Source organism: Pteronotus mesoamericanus, unplaced genomic scaffold (assembly GCF_021234165.1).
Source record: "Pteronotus mesoamericanus isolate MK-2021 breed Mesoamerican mustached bat unplaced genomic scaffold, CSHL_Meso_final scaffold_85, whole genome shotgun sequence".
Lineage (NCBI taxonomy): Eukaryota > Metazoa > Chordata > Mammalia > Chiroptera > Mormoopidae > Pteronotus > Pteronotus mesoamericanus.
In genome coordinates, this window is record NW_026555329.1 from 792,554 (window position 1) to 816,240 (window position 23,687).

The 23,687-nt window shown below is 44.2% G+C and overlaps 1 protein-coding gene across 1 annotated transcript in view; it reads left to right on the forward strand.

Annotated features, from left to right (window-relative positions):
* Positions 1 to 5,869, forward strand: part of CPVL (carboxypeptidase vitellogenic like) — a 65,664-nt gene extending 59,795 nt beyond the window's left edge. Inside the window, exon 11 of the mRNA XM_054563940.1 lies at positions 5,681 to 5,869. Coding sequence (XP_054419915.1) covers positions 5,681 to 5,869 — 189 coding nt within the window. The remainder of the gene's footprint in view (positions 1 to 5,680) is intronic.
* The last annotated feature ends 17,818 nt before the right edge of the window (positions 5,870 to 23,687 follow it).

Sequence of the window (23,687 nt, forward strand, 5' to 3'; positions counted from 1 at the left end):
CCAAATGACTCTCTAGTCTATATGTTTCTCTTATACCCATTTTACAGATGAAGAAACTGAACTCCAGAGAGGCTGAGTAAGTTCATTTAGATAATCTTCCTAGTAAGTAGCAGGGCTAGGATTCAAACCGTCACAGGGCCTGCGGTCTTAACTATAAACATATATCCTTTATTTGAAGAGTCACACTAATCTTTAGGTTTGCTTCTTGCATGTGGAATTACAAAAAGAGAATATACCAGCTGTTCGGTGTGTTCTTTTTGGGGCAGTGACTTAGGCAGTGAGGCAGCATGGAGGACAGGTTAGAAGCACACACTTTGGACTCAGGCAGATCTGAGCTTAAATATCTGTTACCAGTTGGCTCACCTCCCTGCATCTCTGTCTCCTTGTATCGGAAAAAGAATAAATAAACCTGCCTTCTGGGGGTGCTGTGAAATCACCATGCCTGTAAAATGGTCAGCGTGGTTCCTGTAACATAATAAGAATGAAAGCTCAATTATTATTCAAAATGTCATTTTAAAAGCTATACTTTCCCATACTTTTCTAGCATTCAAATATGGGAAAATTCCTTGTGGCTTTGAATCTCATGCTCCCAAACTAAAAGTTCCTTTAAAAGGGTAGTTTGTGAACTTACGGCTCTGACTACCAAGAAAATACCTCCGAGATGCCGTGCCCAATGAGTGTAAAAGTCGAAGTGAAAGGTGTGTATTTCGGGAGTTTGACTACATAGAGTTCAGGTTTATCCTGCTGGATTTCCTCCCACCGTAGGCTTTTGTCTGAAAGAGTGAGCTTGGCAGCCAAACATTTAACACAAAAAGACCATCCACACACTCTGAAGGTTTATTTTAGAAGAAGCGCTTTGCCAAGCCATAGTCAAATCATCAGACCTGCTTAAGGAAGAAGCTGACCGAACACTCCCTGAACTCCCAGGTGGTATCAGGCACTGCACTAGGACCTGTAGGCACATTATCTCCCTGGTTCTCCCTGCAGCGAGATGTAGGCCTTGCCTCCTTCATGTGCAGCAAAGGCCACTGGAGCTCCAGGAGGTTAGGCCACGCATCCGGGGGTCACCAGCTACTGCTTGCTGCTGTGCGCACGGGTCTGATGGTGTGTAAGTTTGGATGTCATGCTCTTAGCAGCAGAAACAATTCTGGTGACTTGAAGCATGAAAGGAATTGAACTGAAGACATAATAGACCACTGAATTCACAGAAAACCTGAAGAACTGGAGTGAGGAAAGATAGGGACCAGGGAAAATTCTGGGGATCCAGGGAGCAAAACTAATGGACAGAATGATGAGGGAGTCCTAGCTTTGGTCCCACGCTCATCCCTGGGACAGAAAAGGCAGGACGCAGATTCACAGCCTCCACTAGGGCTGTATCCTTTGAGGGACTGGAGTACAGTCACCAGGAGAAGGACAAGTGGGCCTGGGCAAGCCACAGCAGCAAGCAGTCACTACACAGCATTACAGAAAGCCTTTAAAGGGAGCAGCTGACTCTACCCTGTGTCAATATGGGGTGCCAGGCACTGCGCAAGGGCTGTAGATGGATTGGGTGCTAAGCCGGCCTCCTTCCCTAGGAGCTGATGCTATTCCACAGCTGCTTCTCCAAGGCCACTCCCAACAACAGAAGGGAGGCATCTGTCACCAGCTGAGCAATGCCCTTGCACACCGCCTTGTCCATAGAGCCAACATGAGAAATGACTGAGATACGTCATCAGGTTTGGACAGACCAAAATTGTTTCTGAACAGGAGAGGGCAACGATGTCATGCCCAGTCAGCTGTCCCTTTCCAGAGGCACTAAGCATTTAGCTGTGGGGTGTCAGTGAATGCTTGTTGGTTCGGAGGAATTCAGCTCCTTCCCTACGGAGCTCTAAGTAGACGTTTGGAAGTGTGGGATCTAGGACGCATTCTGGCACCTTGCCGTGTTTGTTGCAATTTCCTAAAGTGGAGGGGAGCTGTGGAACACGTCTTACCCCGACCTTGGGACGTCTTACCCTGACCTTGGGAAGAAGTGTGAGAATAAAGCCAAATGAATGTGGAAGCACTTCAAAAAGTAAAGAACATAATAAAAATGCTTTTCTCATCTCTGCCTTTTGACAAAAAAAAAAAAAAAAAAAAAAAAAAATGCTTGTAATCCAAATTACTTAGTACCATCTCTTGTGAATGCTTGAATTCTAGGATGAGTTTTTAGGATCATCTATGAATGAACTAAAGTTATGCTTTTTTACCTAGTTGTCACGAAAAATTGAGAACTGGCAATATTTGAGTTTGCACAGATCCTTCTGCAGTAAAGCTCATCTTTTTGCCAGACGGAGGTGCCCAACCCCTGAATGTTACTATTTTGCTTCATTATTGTTTTCATTATAAAAGCATTTAACCAAAAAACCCCTAGAAAATAGGTTAAAACAAATCACCCGTACTTAGACTACCTTAACTGCTTGCATTTTGACCTTTTCTTTTCCCAAGTGGGAAGCATCTTTTTATAGTAATTAGAGAGCACAAACAGTGGAATCATAGTTTCTCATTGGTTTTTTAATAAGAAGTATTTTTCCATGTCTTTGCATAAACATCAGTTTCAACAAGCTCGCCAGTCAGATCTCTCAGAACTAACAGAAAAGACAGTCCTCTGAGAGGAGGCCTCCCAGCCGCCCAGAGCGGAAAGTGAGGACACGCTGTGAGTGCCGCCTGGTCAACCAACTCCGGCCCTGTCCTTACTCCGTGTTTTGTTAGACTCACTGCTGACGAGAGAAGCGAAGCTCAAAGCTGCATTCATGGCTGTCTCCACTCTGGCTTTAGACCCTGTTGCTTAAAATACCAGCAAGCCTCGGGGGGAGGTTTGCCCCAGACTGTTTTAGTTTTAGCCTCAAAGTCCTGCCTCCTGGGAAACTCCTCAGTCCAGGAGCAAACCGAGACAGCTGGTCACCTCCAGAGAAGAAATGAAGCAAACGTGTGTGTGTGTGCAGACCCTACATTATTGGCCAACCCCCTTCGGGGCTCATACCTTGTCCTGGAGCTTCTCTGACTCTCAGGACGTGGGTGGCCCACATGTGCCCGAGGGCTTCAGAGCCACCCAGCCCAGCACTCTGCCCGCCTGGCTTCTCAGCTTGCTGTTGCCGCTACGACCTGGTTTATGCGGTCCACTCACCCAGCTCCAGGGACAACTGGGACATTCCTGTAGGGGCTGACCGGAGTAAATGTGACATTTAGATAAAAAATGAAAGCTCAGGAATTCTTATATTTAAGGCCTCTGGCCTTAAATGCCAGCTCTGAAATCTCTTCACTTGATCATTAATCTGACTTCTTTCTTTGGGTGCATTTGACTTACATGGCCTTTAGAAGTTGAAAGTCTTTTCCTTGCTTTGCAACGGAAGGATGTCCCTTCGCCCCCCCACCCCACCCCACCCCTTCAGGTGGGCCTTCTGCACATCACATGCACAAAATTACGCCGCTTGGCTCGCCACTGCCTCATTCCAGGGAATTAATGCTCTGGTTTGTGAGGAGTCTGGAGGAACCTGGGACACAGCTCAGGGATGGGTTTCAGCTCAATTCAGTTCAGCAAACATGCCCTCTAATGCTTTACATCTGAGCTTGGTTTTGCTCTCATCTGTGAGTTTTCATCCCTTAAAGATGACATCGATTGAGTGAAATCCCTTAAATCAATTTCAAACTATATCGATGATAGTAAGCAGCCACGAGAGACTCTCAGAAAGATGCAAGCCTCATGTCCCGTGCAGGGGAAAATGTCCAGAGACACTTGTGCATTTGCTAGTTCGTTAATCAGCCTCTTCTCATTGAGGTCTAGCAGAGGAATTACTTTATAGATGATTATCTTCGTTAATCAGCTATAATCAGGCCTTCCTAGAACAGCGCAGCATTTAAGCCTTGTTTGCTGGTACAGATCATATATAATTGTTTCCATACCGTTGGCAAAACAGCTGTAGCGGTTTTGCATGGACCCTAAGTGCTCAAGGTCTTTGAGGCAATGTCTTTGTATAAACAATGCACATTTTTATTGCTATGGGGGAGCTGAGTTTTTTAAAGATGCTTTAAATCGATCAGGATTTTCCCCTTCGGGTTTCTGCTGAGGAGAGGGGAGGTGGTGATGGTGAGGGAATGACATGAAAGACCCCGTGTTCTTGCAGCGGAGGCCGAGGGCCCTTTCATCTCTGGCCCAATCCTGGCCCGCGCTGCTTGAGGATTTGCAGTGTGTGAAAGTCCCGGGCTTTTTAATTATGTGTAAGCCTTTTAAGAAGCCTGCACCAGGAAGGCAGAGATGGAAACACATGCACCGAAACATTTTATATCCAGTTGGAGGCTTCAACCAAAGGTCTTCACTTGAGCCAAACCAGAGCTTCCAAAGAGATCAAAGGGAGCGTGGGGCTGAGCAAAACTCCCTGCTGGGGATGGAGTGGCAATGCTTTATGAGCGTTGATATTGGGTCCGTTGCATAAAAAATAGCCTAAGCAGAGTAGAAAGCAAAAGAGAAAATTACTAAAATTTCCACTGCCTACATTAATTAATCGGCTGTATTGATTTTTCTTGACAGTTTCATTCTACACATGTGAATGCGTATACCTGTTTTAGCCATTCATAATTGTGATATATATTTGACTTTTGGCTCTCATACTTAACATTTATGTGACGAACATTTTCACCATTGTTTCGTAGTTCAGTCAAACATTGTAAGTGGCTTTGTGCTATCCCATAAAATTTCTGTACCACAGTTTATTCAGCCTCTCACTAATTATGGAACTTTTAGATTGTGTTCAAGTTTTTCATTATAATAAGACTAATGAATGTTGTTATATATTGTTTCACTGCTTGGGGCTTATTTTCATAAAGTACATTTCAAAAATTGGGATTACTAGGACAAAAAGCCCCCACATCTAAAGCCTTCGGCTTAAAAAGGGACCACTGCTCCCCTGAGGAGGACAGCCATGTCCCACTGTCCCCGGAGCTTCACAGTTCGTCAGTATTGAGGGGGAAAAATTGAATTCCAGGAAGATAGGTCATTTCTCATGGTTGACAAGTGGCTATCGTACTTAAGAAAAGAGGGTCTTGGACGCTGCAAGCAGACACAGCTGTCTCCCACAAGCAACAAATCTGAGGCACCTGCATCTGTCTGTCTGCTTCAAAAAATTGTAGCTGCCCCTGTAAAATCTATGTGGCAGAGGAGAGGAATAGGGCTTGCCAAGCCCCGGAGAAGGCCCAGCCTGCCAGCCTCACAGGGCCTGAAAGCCATGTTAATGAAATGCAGGCTGTGCAAAAATCCTCGGGGGTCGCATTCCTCAGTTACACCAAAATGTGGTAATGACAGTCCTCCTCTTTGACATAGCCATACATCCTAGTGTGTAATGTTACTGAATCACACAGCACAAACACTTTTGGCAACCAAAAGAAGCCTTTACGTAGATTCCTAGGAAGAATCAAACTTTTGGGTGAACGCAAGGGCAGAGACGAGGCTTGAGGTCGTTTCAGGTTGTTGGTGTATGTGGCCGCCTGGAAGAAAATGACCCCACGGCCCTGCGGGACTGGGCTCTCCGAGCTTTGATGGCATCAGAGCAGCTCAGGGCGGTCCCTTTTCTCTCGCACGCATGCGCCTGCGTGTGCATCCTCTGTATCTGGGTGGGGTCGTGGCTTTTCGCACTGAATCCTGCACTTTCACCTGCTCCGTTTCGTCTAGGTTCTCTTCTACAATGGCCAACTGGACGTCCTCGTGGCGGCTTCCCTGACAGAGAGCTCCTTGATGGCCATAAATTGGAAAGGAGCCCAGGAATACAAGAAGGCAGAAAGAAAAGTTTGGAAGCTCTTTAAGTCTGACAATGAAGTGGCCGGTTATGTGCGGCAAGTGGGGAACTTCTACCAGGTATGAAAACGCTTCGGGGCCTGCGGGCTGTGGGACGGAGGCAATGGGATGGACCGCAAAGCCTGGGAACCAGGAGGGCATGGCTGGCCTCAAGCAGCGTCACACTCCACCCAAAATGTGTCTTCTGCGGCCCTGCTTTCTGCAAGAGAAGAGCGGTCTGAGTCTGTATTGACATACCATGACCAAAGTGTAGGCCTTGTTCAACAATTAAAAACATAAAGCTCAGCCCCAAAGTGGGAATCCTTATGGAGAGAATTAGTCTTTTTGGAAACAAAGGGAAACTTGAACAAATTATACAAAGAAGGGTCAATGTAACCTCTTCTAGCAAATCTAGGATCATATTTGTATATTGCATATGGAGCCCAGAACAAAATCTCTCCATCTGATGCCCCTAGTGTGACCTCATTTTAGGGGTGCCCATGGTGCCTTCAGTTTGCGGATCTCAGCCCCTCTGGGATGAGCAAGCCTCCTCCATGGATTACACAAAGATTACGCTGTTCACCTCCAGAAAGTTTTGGGAGAGATTAAGGAAACCTCTCAGTAAGCTTTTGCTTAGTTAGTTAAGAGGGGAAATTTAAATCCTTTGGACTTGATTTTTCCCCCTGCAGTTTTTTATTTGAGGCACCATTGGGACCTCAATTCTGTCTCTCTGGGTATTTGGAATTACATTTTCTAAATGTTCGAATTTTCCATGAGGCAAATCCATGCTCCAAACAGAAATTAATCAGATGCTTACTTCCTTGAAAATACTCTGCTCTCAGATAATAAATGAGAGTTGACAAAGAATTTCATTAGGGGTTACTGGGTTATGATATGTGTTACTCATTTATGTTAGAATGAAATGATAGATCAAGAAAGATTATGTGTGTTCATATGTACAAAGATAGCTTTGCCTCTCCCACCGCAATCATTCCACCCATCAAATAACAGGTAAGAAATTTAGATGTTGCCCAAAATGTTACCTACCTTGGACAAAGGAAACAGTTGAAAGACATATTTCTGGGCCCTAGTGAGAGGAAACTCTACCTTGGAAAAGTTATAACGTTATAGTTTCTAAATCGAGATATATCATGCTCAAGGATTAAAGACTGGTGGAATGGCAGACTAAAGGACTCAGCAGAAACGATGCTGGCAGTGCATGTGTGAGGTCTGAACATGGGACTGGCGAGAGCAAAAAGAGTGTCTGTTTACACGCAGGCAGCTCTGGAAAGAAGATGGAAACTGCTGTGTCAACATCAGTTTTGACTCCCCAAAGCTGCACTCAGGTTTCCAGCCCCTTAACTACAACTTCATGGCAGTTTATTGGTTTTGTTGCCTCTTTGCCCCTGAATCAACTATTGCACACACCTGTCTACGTATAGAAACGGTATAAGGCAGTGGTTAGATGCTAGAGTATTTGAGTCAGGAAGATCATGATTTGCATTCCAAATCTTCTACTTAATAGCAATATGACCTTGGGCAAGTTTCTTACCTCTCTGTGCAGCAATTTCCTGCCCTGCAAAATATGGGCAGTAACACTACCTACTAACTTATGATGTGATGGTAGTTGGAGGCAAGACAGGAGGTAATTGGGTTAAATGAGTTCATTAAGAGCAGGGCTCTGATTCTACGGGATTAGTGTCTTTGTAAGAAAAGACACCTGAGAGCTCACCTGCACTCCCTGCCCCGCCCCCTCTGCCCTGTGGAGCCGCGGCAGGAAGGCAGCTCTGTGGGAGCCAGAAAGAGCTCCCATCAGAAACCAGAATGGCTAGCACCTTGACCTTGGACTTCTCAGCTCCAGAGCTAGGCTCCATTTCTGTTGTTTAAGAACCACAGTCTATGGCATCCTCGTAGGATTGTTGAAGGGATTTCATAAGCTAATAAGCTTAGAGCAGTACCTGACTCATAGTTAGTATTTGCTAGTATTATTGTTATCATTATTACCCTGGATCACTTATAAAGAAAGTGCATAACAAGAGGAAAATTATATTGGGTTGGCCAAAAAGTTCATTTGGTTTTTCCTGTACAATGGCTCTAGCAGTGCTTAGTTATCTTTAAGTTCACTGGAAACAATTTTGTTAGATTGTATTGTGACAGCTGTTATATCAGTGTGCATTTTTTAAAAACCATCAAAATTGGTGAATTTTTGTGTAGCCATTTTAATATTGAAGATGGAAGAAAATAGGCAACATTTTCAACGTATTATGCTTTATTATTTCAAGAAAGGTAAAAATGCAACTGAAATGCAAAAAAAATTTTGCCATCTTTGGAGAAGGTGCTGTGGCTGATCAAACATATCAAAAGTGGTTTGCAAAGTGTCTTGGTACTATTGACGTTTTGACAAAATAATTCTTTGCTGTGGGGCTGTCTTACACATTGGAAGATGTTTAGCAGCAGCCCTGACCTCTACCCACTAGAAACCTATAGCGGGAGACAGCCGACATGCTCAAAATATCCAAGTCAATTGTTATTGGCGAAAATGAACAATGTGTCTTATTTTACAGAAAAAACAAAAAAGACTTTTTAGCCAACCCATATATGGTAAAAGTCAAGATCAAGGAAAATATGTGACTAAAAATCAACCCTTAGGGGGAAGTTGAAATACTAATATTCAGGGCTTAAGGGCAAACTTGAATGTTGTGCGTCTGGGGGAGCAATGAGCACGTCACTCGTCCCCCATCTGCCGCACTGCTTATGAGGAGGATGGCTTTGGGCACACTCAGCGTGTCCTCCAGACCCTTCACTGGCCATCTCCGCCACCTGGGCTCCTATGTCCCCAGCCCAGCCTGCGAGCACTCCAGTGCCTGGCATTGCACGTATCCTGTTCAGCTCTTTGCTCAGAGCATCAGCTTGGGAGACCAGATTGTGGCTGCATGTGTCACCGAGGTGCGAAAAGGGATTGGCTGCCACTCAGAAACTTGTGGCAAATATCACAGGAAGCCCACTGACCCTTCTCATCAATGCAAAACCGACTGAGAGCTGAAGTGGGTAACAAAAGGAGCGAGGCCCACATATGTTTGTGATAGGCAGGGCTTCACCACGCGGCAAGGGATCTGCATTTTATGTAGGTGATTTTAAAATGCTGGCGGAGCTCCTGCCCAGTAAGGCTCAGTGGAGGGTGGGGGCGGCGGGGGGAGATGAGGGCGGAATGCAGAGGGGAAAGGGGCCCCGGCGCTAACAAAGGCATTCTCTGTGAGGCTTGGACGGAGGACACTGTGCAAATGTCAAGCGTCTGATAAGGAAAACAACAGACTTTAGCCATGGCCTTGCTTTTCAACAAGAGACACACAAAACAGAAGCATGTGTATGTGTCTGCCAAACAGGAAACCCCACTCCCTGCCAAACTCCACAGCTCTTAATTTAAAAATCGAAACCAAAGTAGACTTGTCTTTGGATGGTTACTTAAAATGTCCAATTAAAGGAATGACAGCTCTCCCCGGGAGCAGCAGGGTGCGTGAGGGAGGGAGCAAGCGTCCCCACGTATGCCTGTCAAGTGACGCCCAGGAAAACCGAAGGCAGAGCCGGCCAGCCTTCGGAGGTCAGCCGAAGGGAGGAGGTAGCTTGTGGCCCTGAGGTGGACCCAGCCTAGAGGTAGCAAGTCTTTGGCCTCTGTGCCATTCTAAGAATTGGGCACAGCCTTGTTATGTCACCTGGGGCAGTGGCCTTTTCTGAGCCTCAGTTTGTCTGTAAAATGCCAGGTTTTGACTAAATTATCTGTAAGATATCTTTGAAGAAATAACTGAAATATCTACTTTCCATTAAGGCCCAGAGGGACTTAGTTAGCAAGAAGTATAGAATAGTATAGTGGCCTTCAGTGTACATATGTATAGATAAAGATATATAAAGGTATGTGTGTGTACCTACTATGTACACACACACACCTTTAATGGCATTGACTCTGGTGTGCGTGTGTTTGTATATATTTGTGTATATATGTGTATACGAGTGTATATGTGTATGCATCTGTGTGTATATAGATATATACTGGCTTCCTAATGTTAGAGTGCAGATCAGAGGTCTGATCCTCTTTGTCCCTGGCTGATGACAACATGTGGCCATCACTGTTAAGGCCACCCTACTGCTTCTGTGAGGGTCTTTGTCTTTCCCCACATGTCAGAGTTGCTGTCATGATCTCTTTGGATGTTGCCATGGCTTCTGAAATGCAGGACGGCTTGTTCTGACATCGCTGAGTCGTCATATCAGCCCCAAGGAAGCGTTTACTCTGCGTTCAGAAATACAAAATTGTAATCACAATACCAGCAACGCTGGTGACTTTAACAGCATTTTTCTAGAACAAATTTTATTAAGTGAAATTTTTCTGACAATAGCATTGAAACCATTTCGAATTTTTCTATCTTTATATCTTTAAATTTACATTTATTTTCCATATAGCTATTGAAAGAAAAGTTTGAGTCACTGGTCAGTTTTCATTCTTATCAAATCTTACTGCGTATAGCTTCTGTATTGACTTTTGCATGCTATCCAACAACTCTGTTTTTCCTAGTTACAGTTTATTGTGCTTTCAGTATTGATATCATTTCGGATTATTCTCTGATTTCAAGATGGATTATCTGAGCTAGATAACATTTTTTAGCTGGAACAAAGTTTAGGTCTAGTTTTCCAGGTGGGGAAACTGAAGCCCAGATGTTGAGTGACTGTCCCAAAGTCCCCTACCCATTTCATGTCTGAGATTCCAGGCTTTCTGGTTTCCAGCCCAGTAGTTTCCTGCCTCACAAGGGTACCACCTCTGGAATGACAGATTGGCAGCAGTATGCTAACGTATTTAAAAACGGAGTCTGCGTCCAAGTCTGCATTAATTACAGCAGGCCTGGGAAATAATGTGCTTCACATTGCGGGCTAGCTCTAAAGTCACATAGCTCACCTCCTGTAGAGTATCAGAGTTTTTAAAAAGGCGCTAGAGCTTAGTCAGTGGTAAGGCCAGGTTCATCCAATGTTAAAAGTTAGGGCTTTACGTGGGAACTTCTGCTATTAATAAAAGAACAGACTCTGAAGCTGCCTAAGACGAGCAGGGAAAACATGGCGGCAGAGCCTTGGAGGAAGAGCGTCTGGGGCAGGGCACGGGCAGAGCGCATGGCCTGGCTTCCAGTCGGGGCCCAGGATGATAAACGTAGGGAGGGAAAGTGGGAAGGGATCACAGAGCCCCCACGAGAGGTGAAGGGGTGAGGGTGCATTATGTGAGCACTGGGGAGCCATGGAAGGCTGTTGGTTTTTTCTTTTCAATGTTTTTTTTTTTTTTACCGTGGGGAAACACAAAACACAAAACTTACCATTTTAATCATTTGTAAGTGTAGAGCTCAGTGGTGTTAAATACATTGATGTGCGACCGTCACCACCATTCCTCTCCGTAGCTTGTTTCATTTGGAAAACTGAGATTCTGTCCCTTTAAATGTTAAATCCCCACCCCAACGCCCAGCTGGGAAACCAGCATTTTACTGTCGTCTCTATGAATCTGGCTGCTCTAGGGACCCCCTAAAGGTGGCAGCATACAGTATTTGTCACCATGGGAGGTGTCGAAGCACATTTTCAAGGCTGTCCTTTGGAGAGTTGAAAATGTCAGCAACAGGAGGAATCCAGGGTGGAGAGAGGTCGGGGAGGGGCATCCCTGGGAAACAGGGGGCATGTGAGGAGCTTTGTGGGGAGAAGGTTCCCACTCTCCGTCCTCAGACTGCTTTCTTGATGCTGGATTCTGAAATAGAGGTCAGGGATAAACTTTGGCCCGCACCAGCTGGGGGACCGATTCCTGTTTGAGAGATGGCGCTGCCTGTGGGCCACACCGGTGTCCCCCAGGGGAGCCTGGCCGCTGGGGTCACAGCGGAGCGCCTCTGCCCCTGCAGCACACGCCCTGAGCCCTTGCACCCGGGCCCTGGCTGGTGTGGCTTACGGAGCCCTCAGGCCTGTGCTCTGCCGCCCTCTCCTCGGGGGCTCTCTCCTGAGTTTCCAAAGGGAATCAGACCTTCAGCTACAAGTGACGTCCGGACGAACTGAAGGAAGAGAGCCCACCCCTCTCAAAATTTGACCATTTGGGGGTGTCATGACCCATGGCAGGTGGTTTGGTGTCACGAGAGGAAGGTAGACTGTGGAGCTAGACAAATCTGGTTTGAACGTCGGCTTTGTCACTTGCTAGCTTCTGGCCGGTTCCTCATTCTGTAAATCCTGAGCGAGCACAGTTAATTCACAGGGGTGTAGAGAAGGCCAAAGGAGCATTGGCAAGCCCTCAGCCTGTGGTCTGCCATACGCTTTTTCACCCACAATTTTATGGAATTCTAGTAGCTCCCCTGTAAATTATATGATTGAATTTATTAACTCATAAATGAAGAAATGGAAGTTTCTCCTGAAAAACTTGCTTAACGCTTCAATAGTAGTTGTACCTGAGACTTGGCAACCAAACCAACCTTCCCCCTGCACCGCAGTGCCTTTGAACCTGAGAGGGCAGTGGAGTTACAGTAAAGGGTGGGGCACTCCGGTTGGCCGGAAATAGGCCATGTGTGTCTGTCCTTGGGGTGTGTATGATGTGGTGGTGACAATGGTGGGGTGGAGTGTTGGTGGTGCCCGTCTTTGGCAACACAACCAGTCCACATGGAATAATTCATCCCGTAAAATAAAGAGGGGTGCACACAAGGAGGAGGAGGAGGTTGGGGAAAAGTATGGTGTGCAGACAGAAAACGGAACTCCAGCTTCCTAGCTGTGCTTTTCTGAAACCAACATAACCTTTACCATGTTCCATTGACTACACACAACTAAGAGACCGAGAAAAAGATAACCACAGGGTTTTGAGCGGAAGGGAAGGTCAAATGAGGATTTGAGTGTTTCCACGGGTAATCCACAGAGGGAATGACAGAGAGCTAGCCACCTGCCTTTCTTGGACTTCCTGCTGACAGTTCATTTTTATAGAATTTTAAACAGCTTTGGGAGCATTGCAAACTATTTCTGAAGGAAATTACAGTTCCAGGAAGGTCTTCAGCAAGTCGTTGAGTGCACTGACAAAATCAGAGTAAGCAAAGGGCAATGAATGTGACTGAGAGAGAGAGGGAGCATTTAAGACCCTATGCAATGGAGGAAAGTAACTGTTAGACAGATTTGAGACAATGATTACCAAATGCAGCTAATTCCCTGGGGAAATGTTTTGGCTTTGTTACAGAAACTGTTCAACAGAATCTTCATCTCTCTCCCAGCCCTGTTTCCGTCCACAAAGAGGGAAGTCCTGATTCATGGACCAGGGGAAAGTTCTCCTGTCCATTTATGGGAATCAGACTGCAGCCAGAGAACCAGAACGTAGCAATCAAACCACACCCCACATCCTTAATGATAAAACCTGCTAGACCCCATGACAGTCACAGGTTGGGTTCTCCAGAAGAAGGCATTGAGGCCACGTTTGGCATGCGAGATGTTTCTAGGGTGGAATGACTGTGAAAGAAAGAAGGGCAGGAAGCAGCACTAGGATAGGAGGAAATCCAGCTGTGATACAGCCTCATAAACCACGGCCAACCTTGTAGGGAGCTCCAGACAGGGTATTTTCCATCAGTGTTTCAGTCACATCAGGTCAAAATGACCAGGCCTTCCTACTCCCACCTCACTCAGTCACCAAATGTGGGCTGCCCCAGGAAAGGCCGCATCTTAGGAAAGACTGCTCTCTGCAGCTGACGTAGAACCCGAAGGAGGTGAAAGCGGGAGACTCTCTGCTGATGGGACTCCCGGCAGCTGAGCGCCAAGTGCATCCTTGAATGGGGATCTGGTGGTGGATCTCGATGTCTGTCACGATGGCCACCAGACAATGGGATTGCAAGCTCTCAGGAGCTGGGGGTTTACCTAAGACCACATGGGCTATTGGTCTTCCTTTGTTTGTATGGGGTAAGCTTCTGCCAAATCTCTCAGTGTAATTATGTGTCCTATCTGCATTAGAAAGATGAATCCCGCCTTGCTTTTTAATTCATGTCAAGATTCCAAGATAAAAACAGCACACCTTTTGTGACAAAAGAGTAGAGCATTGTCAGCAACTATTTTTTTTTCCAATTATTTATTACGGAATAAGAAATCTCACCTAAACATAGTGGCTTCAACACCAACGATTCATTATGTCTCACAATTATGCGGGTGGAATGGGCTCAGCTGGGCGGTTCTTCTAAGTCAGATGACACAAGCTGAGGTCACACATGCACCTGCATTCAGCTGAGAGATTGGCTGAAGCTGGGCCATGGGAGGTGGTCTGCTCTCCGCCAGGGTTCCTCCGGATGGCTTCTAACCATGCAGTGTCCTGGCCTGGCCTTCACAGCATGGCAGCTGGTCCCCCAAAAGAGAAGCTAGAGATGTCAGTCCTTTGAAGGCCAGGCTTCCAAAGTCCCAAAATGTTTTTTCCATTGCCTTCTCTGGGTCAAAGCAAATCAACAAGCCCAGCAGCATGTTGATGGGAAGAATGGTGAAGAATTGGGGACCATTTTTAATCTATTACATTTCCTGAATCAGTGTGTCGCTACCCTTACAAATGCAGATGCCCAGGCCATGTCTCCAGATAGTCCGACTTTCTTCATATGGAATAGGACCTGAGCATCAGTGTTTAAGTGTCTTGGGGAATTCTAATACATAGGTAGTTTTGGGGAACCCTATAATGCCCTTCATCTTGCAGGAAACCTGTGAGGCTTATGTTTAAATACATTTCCATTCTGACACCTAAAGTGTTTTCTAAACCCTGACCTATTTTACTTACATTCAGGCCAACCAGAAACCTGAGAACTTAGTTTTACTCCTAACAAACCAGCCATTGAGCTGAAACATCACATTTACCAAAGTTTCCCCTAGTCCAGTGTCTACTGATGTGGCTCTGGTTTGCTGAAATCTTCAGCCAAAACCTGACGCTACATTTTAGACCTCAGTCCCTGCCATGCATTGTAGGGTTACAAGTGGACTTTGTTCTCTCAAAACACTGATAGACCATGGGTAATTTAGACTTGGAGAAAAACTCTTTTATTTTATTCAAAACATTAGCTCCCTCTTCCCAGCCAAGTTTTTGCCCTGTACTGAAATGATGTTGCCCTTGTGTGCAAAGTCTTTAGGTCATAGTATGTCTTTGTTACTTTCCAACAAAGAAACAATTAGATCAAGCAAGGTTTACTGTAAACACCGTCCAGAGGGGTTCTCAGCAAAGACGTGGCCCACCAGTCACAGTGAACTTACTTCTGGATATTAATTCCTTACTATTTGTTTCTGGATATTAATAATCAGTCAAATGCTGTTATGGGTGGATACAAGTAATTCCACATCAAAGCAAAAATTAAAATGCATCAACATAGACTAAAGCTTTATCAGAAAATAAACTGAGCACTTCCATGAGGTGATGACTAGGTTTTTAACAAGGGTCCTTAACCTGGAGTTAGGGCCTGTGGTTAGGATTCAAGGGGTCAGTGAACTCAGAAAGGAAAAAATTGCAGCTTTATTTTTACTAACCTCTAACCAAAACAGCATTTCCTTCCATTATGAATTATGAAATTTAGCATTTCCTGCCATTATGAGTGGACAACGACCCACAGAGACATTAGCAGTGCCTTTGACTTTATCACCAGGAGAAAGCAGAAATATTTTCATGTCAAATACATACGCTGTTGCAAATACCTTGAAACAACATTTATGGCCATCACTGCTTTAAAATCACAGTAGTTGTCAGACCCACTGCCTGCTCTTACTGAATGTGTTCATATAGAAATACATGTATTACTATATCATAAATTTGTTTTTACGGTATTGATAATTTCAGTGTAATTACTTCATGTGTGATCTATTTTATTTATATATCTAAATATATATCTAAATATGTGTGTGTGTGTGTGTGTGTGTGTGTGTGTGTGTGTGTGTGTGTGTAGAGAGAGAGAGAGAGAGAGAGAGAGTATTTAAAAACATTATTCTGAGAGGTGTCCTTAAGCTGCACTAGACATCAGCCATAGGGGTCCGTGGCACAAAAAAGACCAAGAGCCCATGTCTTAGATTATTTGAATTGTTAAAAATAATGTATAGACCCTCCCCAACCCAAACCACCAACCACCTTTGGTGACTCCAGATGGGGAAGTTATGAACTTAGCTATCAAGTAGACTTGAATTTTATTTCTAGTGTATTACCTTAGCAAGTCTAACTACTTCTACTATCACCATACTCCAGTGACACTGTGGTATAGGGATTAAGAGACTGACTCCATGGTAGGCCTGGATTTGCTGCCACTTACTGGTTGTGTGGCAAGTCACTTGGGCAAGTGACTTAAACTCTCCAGAGATTCCTCATTGTGAAGTGGGGATAATACGAATACCTGCCTCTCTCATGGAAGCGTTAATTATTAGGGTTAATTGAAATAATGCTTATGTATTACTTGACACTCTCCCCGGCACCTGATAACATGTAATATTTACCTTACTTCTTTTGTTGACTTCTAGCATTAATCTGTTTTCACAGGGCAAGAAGCTCTTCCTTTAAGAGGGTCCTTAACAGATACTATGTTTTAAAGGTTCAGATGATGAAATGGGCTAAATATTATTTATCAGAAAGGCCTGGAACTACTGTAACTGCATCCAGTGTTAGCTTTACTGTAATAAGGAAACTCTCTTGGTAAGAGGTGGACGAAAGAGAGTGAGCTGGAAGGTGTTCCACATTCTGCTACAGGGCAGTCTAATAATAGCAAATAAAAGCGGTTAAATTGAAGAACCAATTTCCTCCTGGCTGAACAGTAATCGGAACCATCCCTGTTGACAGTAAATGAAGCACTCATCCTTTGGGGTTTTGTTTTTCCATTTGTACTTAGCTTCTAACATATGGAGACAGGAAAGAAGAGGAATATGGGAGTTTAGATGTAGAGAGTAAAACACAATCAAGCAAAAAAACAAAACAAAACCCCAAACCCTCAAATGTTTGGCAACTCGCTCTTCTGCTGTCCAGCAAGAAGGTGTGGGTGTTTGTTTTAGTTCCTAATATTTATTTTTTTAATGCAGCAAGCAGAGTCCCAAGGTTTAGATTCTGGCACCAGCTCTGCCTTCTTAGAGCGACTTTGCAGATGGGGACTTCCCGTTTTTGCCTTTGTTTCTGGTCAATTGCTTCTCTCTGTCCTCCCCACTTACTCTGTTTAGGCATATGGCCCAACTCATCATCTCTGTGTTGGACAGAAGAAAAAAGCATGACAGAGAACATGTTAAATTTCTTAAAGATTTATTTTTCTGAGTTTGGCAGCACAGTAGATGGTTTTTCTTTCATTTTTTTTAATTAAAAATTGAATAACAGCCAAAGAATATGTATAATACTTATATAAGATAAAACAATGATAAGTGAACACCCTTGTACTTACCAGCTAGTTTAAGATATGCAACATTACCATGCATTTGCCCTCCCCAATTCCATCCCCTTTCCGCACTGTCCTGAATTTTGTTTTGATCATCATTTTCCCATTTTAAAAATTAATAGTTTCACTACAGATATACATCTCCATAAACAATATTTTACTTTTCCTGTTTAATTTTAGAGAAAGGGATCACTCTACACACACTTTGCTTTAACATGCTTTTGCTATTTGGTGCTTTGTGAGATTCTTCCATGTTGATATGTTCAGTTGCATGTCATTCTTTTTCATTGCTGCATAGTATTCTACCATATAATTATATTGTCTATCCATTCCATTACTATTGGATTTTTGGGTTGTTTCCAGTTTTTTGCAACTACAGATGTTGCTGTTATGAACTTTCTTGCACTTGTCTCCTTGAGCCTGTGTGTAAGAGTTTCTCTAAGAATAATGCTTAGCGATGAAATTGAGGAGTTCACAGGGTGAGCTTTGTCAGCTTCATTAGATAATTACCAAACTGTTTTCCAAATTGACATAGTCTAGCTAGTAATGTATAAGAATTCTGGTTATTCCTCTGTATCACCAACTCTTGGACTTGTCTCTTTTCATCTTCCTCCTGGGTTTGCTAATTTGAAGACAGAGCTTAATGTCCTTTCCCATATGTAATATTCATGGTTTGCCTTTTTTTTCTCTCTTGCTGTCTTCCCCCATCTTCTTCTCTGGCTACTCGCAGATTGAAAGACTAGCATCCCATGGGTACAGTGAAAGGGTAGCCTGAGCAAGTCACGTCTAAGTGTTGGTGCTGCTTTGTCTATGCAGACGCATTTTTCTTTCAGGATGTCCTGTGCTGAGGTTGGCGACCAAAATACCCAGCTCAAAAAAAAAAAATCAAAAATGTATTTCTTCAGTACCTTAGCTCACCCACAGTGGCTCAGTGTAAGAAGCAACTAAATAAAATAAACCGATTTCAGCTTACATCATAGATTTGCAGGCAAGGCCTGGACCACGTGGGAGAAGAACCTGAATCTTCTTCCAATACAGGACAAGTCCCCTCATTTCCATTACTTTTCTATTGAAATAACAAGGAAGGGAAGCTATTTAGCAGTTGCTTTACTGTAAATCTTACCAGAAAATTAAGAAAAATTGTAATTGGCAAATATTACTCAGCCAGTTCCTTAGCTAGCATTTCCCACATCTGCTTTATGACATCCTTCTCACTGCCATGACTTTATTCATTTCCTAGTGCTCGGCACAGAAACCGCAAAGAATTACTTAAAAAGAAAAACACTGATTTTATACAAACCAATAAAAAAAAAGTACAGCATTTTAGGTGCACCAAAAAAAGTGATGGCTACCCCACATTATAAATTCTAAAGTAAAACAGTTGCCCCTGTGATGTTTTAAGAAAAGGCACACATTCTAAAAGTTGCTATTCAAGAACACTCTAAATATATTTTAAGTTGTCGTTGTTTAAAACGTTTTGCCTTTTTCAAGAGCCTCCTTCGCTGGTCTTAACTAGCCTCCCTCCTCTCCAATCTACCCTCCTTTCTGTGCTTTTTCCAAAACAGCAGTCTGGTCTTGTTTTTCCCCTTGTTTAAATCCTCTCCCTGACTCTCTGCTCCCTGCAGGATAAAATCCAAACTCTGCTAGAGGAGTGAAGATGTTTGATCTGGCCTCGGCTTCCTTCCTCAACCTGAACTCTCTCCCTTTTTCTCAGTTAGAATTTTGCTGGGAAAAACAGCTTATAGTTTTCCAGGCACACCTGCTGTGTATGCGCCGGCTATTCCAAATGGATGCCCTCCCTGGATGCCCTCCCTGTTCCTCGGGCAGCCTTTCCACCCTCAGATGGCCTGGAAAACCTCCCTTTGCCTTTCAAAGCTAAGCTCTAACATCACCGCTAGGAAGCCCTCCTCCCAGAATACTCCTTCTGTGCATCTCTGTAACTTTCCCGGTGCAGGTACCACACTGGGGGTTCTTTTAACTCTTTAGTTGCCTTCCTCCCTTGTTTGATACTGAGCCCCCTAAGGATGGGAATGATGTGTGATTTCTGTTGTAGCAAACCCCTTAGCAGAGCTCCTAGCACTCAGTAAATGTTTAGCAAATTAGAATGTAAATCAAACTGGCCCCTGCCTCATGCCTATGCCCACCTTGGGGTGGGGGGTATGTGGGGTGTTTGTGTGTGTATTTCAATTCTACAATTCTCATGGAATGCTATTGTCACTCACCAGTTGTATACACCACAATGTCTTCTAGGAAATAGACTAGACATGTGGAGATAATGAATAGTTCAAAACAATCCCCTCCTAACTAAATATGCATTGTTTATGTCAGCTGAAGACTATTTCCTTTCTGCGTCACATAAAAGGAATAAAGGGAAATATACTGGGAAACCAATATATGGAAGGTGTTGTAAAACTTTCATTATCTCAGGGGCTGACTGGAGTGTCTTCTCCTTTTAAAAATTGAATTCTTGGTATTTGGATTATTTTTCCTGTTCTTAAAAAAGGACACAGCTTGCTTCCTGAAAACAAAGGAAATAATAAACAATAGCAACTCCCAATTTTACTCTGATTATTTGCCAAGAGTCCTCTTAGTTCATGTGGTTCTTTTTCATTAGAGAAGACTTATTAGCATAAAAAGAATGCTTCTCAATTAATCTACCCAAATATGCACTTAGCTAATACTCAGGGAGCTAATTTATTGTATTATTTAAAATATAAATTGGATAGCAAATCTATTTGCTGAGGTAGAGCAGCCAGGCAATGGTGCATAATTTTCTCTTAGCTGTGGAGTGGTTTTTAATAATCTATTGAAATTTAACAGAGAATCATTTCATTATGGGAAGTGAATAAATACTAAGAAGTTTAACATTTAAAGTATTACCCACACATGGAAGATGGGTTTTAAAAATTAATAGTATTTGAGAGAGGGAACTGGGTTTGCTTTTTAAATAGTCGCATTTTTGTTGCTTGATTGGAAGTGTAACCAGGTTCACAGGATTTCTTGTGGGAGTGTTAAAACAGGTCGAGGGTCGCGGGGGCGGGGGGGGGAGAAATATGCAGAGGGATGACACCAAATTAAGTTATGCTAAGATTGTCACCCAGACAAAGGGCCCTGTTTTGGCTTTGCGCAATCTTTGCTTTGGTAGTAAATACTGCATCTAGTTTTCTTTCAATAGACGTCATCATGAAAATGTGTCCTTGGCGTATGTTGTATTTTTAAATTCCTGGAACCTGGGGACATTTGAGGGTCCAGGGTCCCCTTAGGCTGTGGGTCAGGAGCACAGTTAAATCTAGATACCCTCTCTGGACAGTCGTCCCAAACAGACCAGCTCTGGAGGGTCCCAAGGGCTCTGGCCTACCAGAAGGTCCCCGTGAAAGTGGCGGTGTGGTCTTGAAAGAATTATTGCCAATTATAGTAGAACTAAGTGGGGACACATGATTGGACACAAGTGAGAGGACCTCCTGGCCTTCCTGCCAGTGTTTGAAAACCTGGCTCTTCTGATTTCCTGAGCCAGAGTTTCAGAGAAGTTTTGGACCTTATCATTTACCCATTTGGGTGGATGTCTCTTTGATCTATTTTGAGAAAAAGAAAGAATGCCCAAATGTTTCATCTTTCCCAGGGAGAGTGGAAATGCCAGAGAACCAGCAGTCTGAGGGTGAACGGGATGGCGCGGGGGAGGCGCTCATCTGCAGTATTTGTCAATTTCTGCGGTGGGAACAGACCCCCGTGGCTGAGGTCAAGCTACCTGCATGACGTCACTGCCTGTGGAGCGGGCAGCCATGTGTGCAAGTGTGAGAACCCCAGCACACCACAGCCGAAGCCACCCCGTATTGCCTTTGCAGGAAATAAAATACTAACAGGTCGGCTGGCTCTTGTTTCAGTGTTTCCCAGAGACAGCGAGTGAGTCATGATCCAAGGCCTCCCAACACCCCTGGTGGAGAGCGTTCGCTGCTGTCACCTCTGCCTTCTCGTCCCTGCTCATTCTGTCCTCCGAAAGGAAACGACAAATATAGATCATAAAGCTAGATATTGAGTAAGGGCACTTAATGAGCTGGATGGTCCTTTTTATCCTCTCTTGGATGTCAAACATAAAACTGGACATGGAGGATGGGAAGTTCCGATTACTTTTTAATTGCATCAAATCCTTTTGTTGTACAGTGGGTTCTTAAAGGGAAAAAAGACTGGGCAGCTTTCTCTCACTGTGCTAAGACAAGTAAGGTCTTGCTCCCTTGACATTTCTGTGTGGGGAGGAGAGGGCGTTTGGCACCACAGGTGGTGAAAGGTGGTGGAGAGAAAGAACGGGGTGGATCGTGGCCTCGGCAGGCCTCAGGGGTAAAACTCACCTGCAACAGTGAAGTCAAGCACATCGGTAGAGGCGTGAGGTCCTATTCAAGCTGCTTCCTTACTTTAATGGGGGCCTGTCCCCGGGGAAGGAAGGACTCACCGCATGGAAATGGAAGATTCCTGGGAGAGAAATATCACCCCTCTGGAAGAATATGTCATAGTTCTTTCTTTATGGAAAAGTGTAGCAATGAGTTTTATATTTATTAATCTTGTAACTTATGCTCTTCCTCTACTTTCAAAGGGAAAAAAAAATTATTCCTTTCATCATAAAAAGTCAGATAATGATAGTATGATGACCCTACTTGAGTGCCTATTATTTGTCTAAATGGCACATGGTTCAAGCTTAATGCATGTTTGTGGACTGAATGCCATGTAACATTTTATATGCATTATCTCTAAATCCTCACTAAAAGTTAAATATTCTTAGAGTGACTAACCATCCTGGATTACCTGGCACTTTTTTGGTTTTTAGCACTAAAACTTCTATGTTCCCAAAAGACCCTTGGGCAAAAGCAAGCTGGGATGGCTGGTCACCCGAATTTTAACTCGATTTTACAGGTGAGAAAGTAGAGGCAGCTAAGTCACCATGCCAGAGCCATGGAGCTGGGCTTGAACCCAGACTGCTGAATCCTGATTTCACCGCCAGGCCGAGTCACACGTTCTTATGAAGTGGGTTGGTTTGGCAGAGGTTATTGGGTCCTAGTCAGACGTGAAATCCTAAATTACAATATTGTTGCAACTGATTAAGTAAGATGGTGCTTCTAGGAAGCCCTCTGGGGACATGAAAGCAGTACCAAGAGTATGCATTGCCTACTGTAAGAATGTATACCCTTGCAATGGCTGCTCATAGGTGGGCTAAAGCCCCCTCCCCCTTCCCTACTCTATAATCATTTGCTATGCTAGTAGTATATAGTCGTAAATCTGAAAGGGTTTTCTTTGGGTGTCATAGGAGCAACTGTGAGCCTTCATTTCTGCTTTGTTGCCATTGTTATAGTTGTTTGAAAGTGAATTGCCTCATTCTTTATTAGGAGGTGGCTAGTAACAAGCTTTGGCTTGTTATTTATTCTCCTTCCTAAGAACCTTTTCTTTTTAGCATATTTTTTTTATTTGAGTGCCTATTTATTTTATTTCTAGGTATGGGTAGTTTCTGAAAGCTAAAAGGTAAGATTTCACAAGTGTCGAATAGAAGAAAAAGTAGTAAAAGAACTCGGTGTGAATCAGAAGCCATAAAAAACAAAGTTCCCTTGTGTCTTCATCATTCTGTCGTGGCAAACAAGAGCTACGAATCTATCCCATCTTGCCTGTGTCCCCAGGCCGCTTCCCCACGTGCCTCTTTTCTTCCTTCTTGCGGGGGTGAGGGTGGGGGTGGGGGGATGGGGATCTGGTTGGGGAAGCTTTGTAGACAGAAGAAACGGCAATGATTTCCTCCCCACATGTGCTGGGGAGGGAAGCATTGCCGTTTCTTCTGTCTGCAAAGCCCTTGCTGAGCTGCCCATGTCAGAAGCCTGAAATGGGGAGGATGTGTGTGTGTGTGTGTGTGTGTGTGTGTGTGTGTGAGAGAGAGAGAGAGAGAGAGAGGCGGGGGTGCTTTCACTTAAACTTGACATCTAATGAATCACCAATCCCCCTTTTCCTTCCCCTTCTCACTATGTCCTATACCTCTACATCGTTTTTCACCTGAAAATGTCTCCGAATTTGCCCCAGCGTCGTTCCCTTTCAAATCAGCCCTCTCAGCATGTGTTCTGTCATCTGCCTGTAATGCTAGTCTGAGCATATCACTTCCCTGACCATATGTAACCCTCCAGGGTATATCCAGAGCAGGCAAATGACAGAAAGCAGATCAGTGACTGCCAGGGACCAGCAGGGAGAGAGGTGGTGGCTAATGGCTATGGGGTTTCCTTTGAGATGATGGAAACATTCTGCAACTGGATGGTGGTGATGGTTGCACAGCCTCGTGAATGTACGAAATGCTGCTGGATTGTTCACTGTAAAATAGTTGGAAGGGTCATTTTATTTTGCAGCATGAGTATTTTAATACACACACACACACACACACACACACACACACACACACACACACACAACACCCCCCCCCCACCCCCGCCAAAGAACAAGGTCCACACATCTCAGCAGCGTGTCATATGGGCTTTACCTCTTCCCCTCCCTCTGTT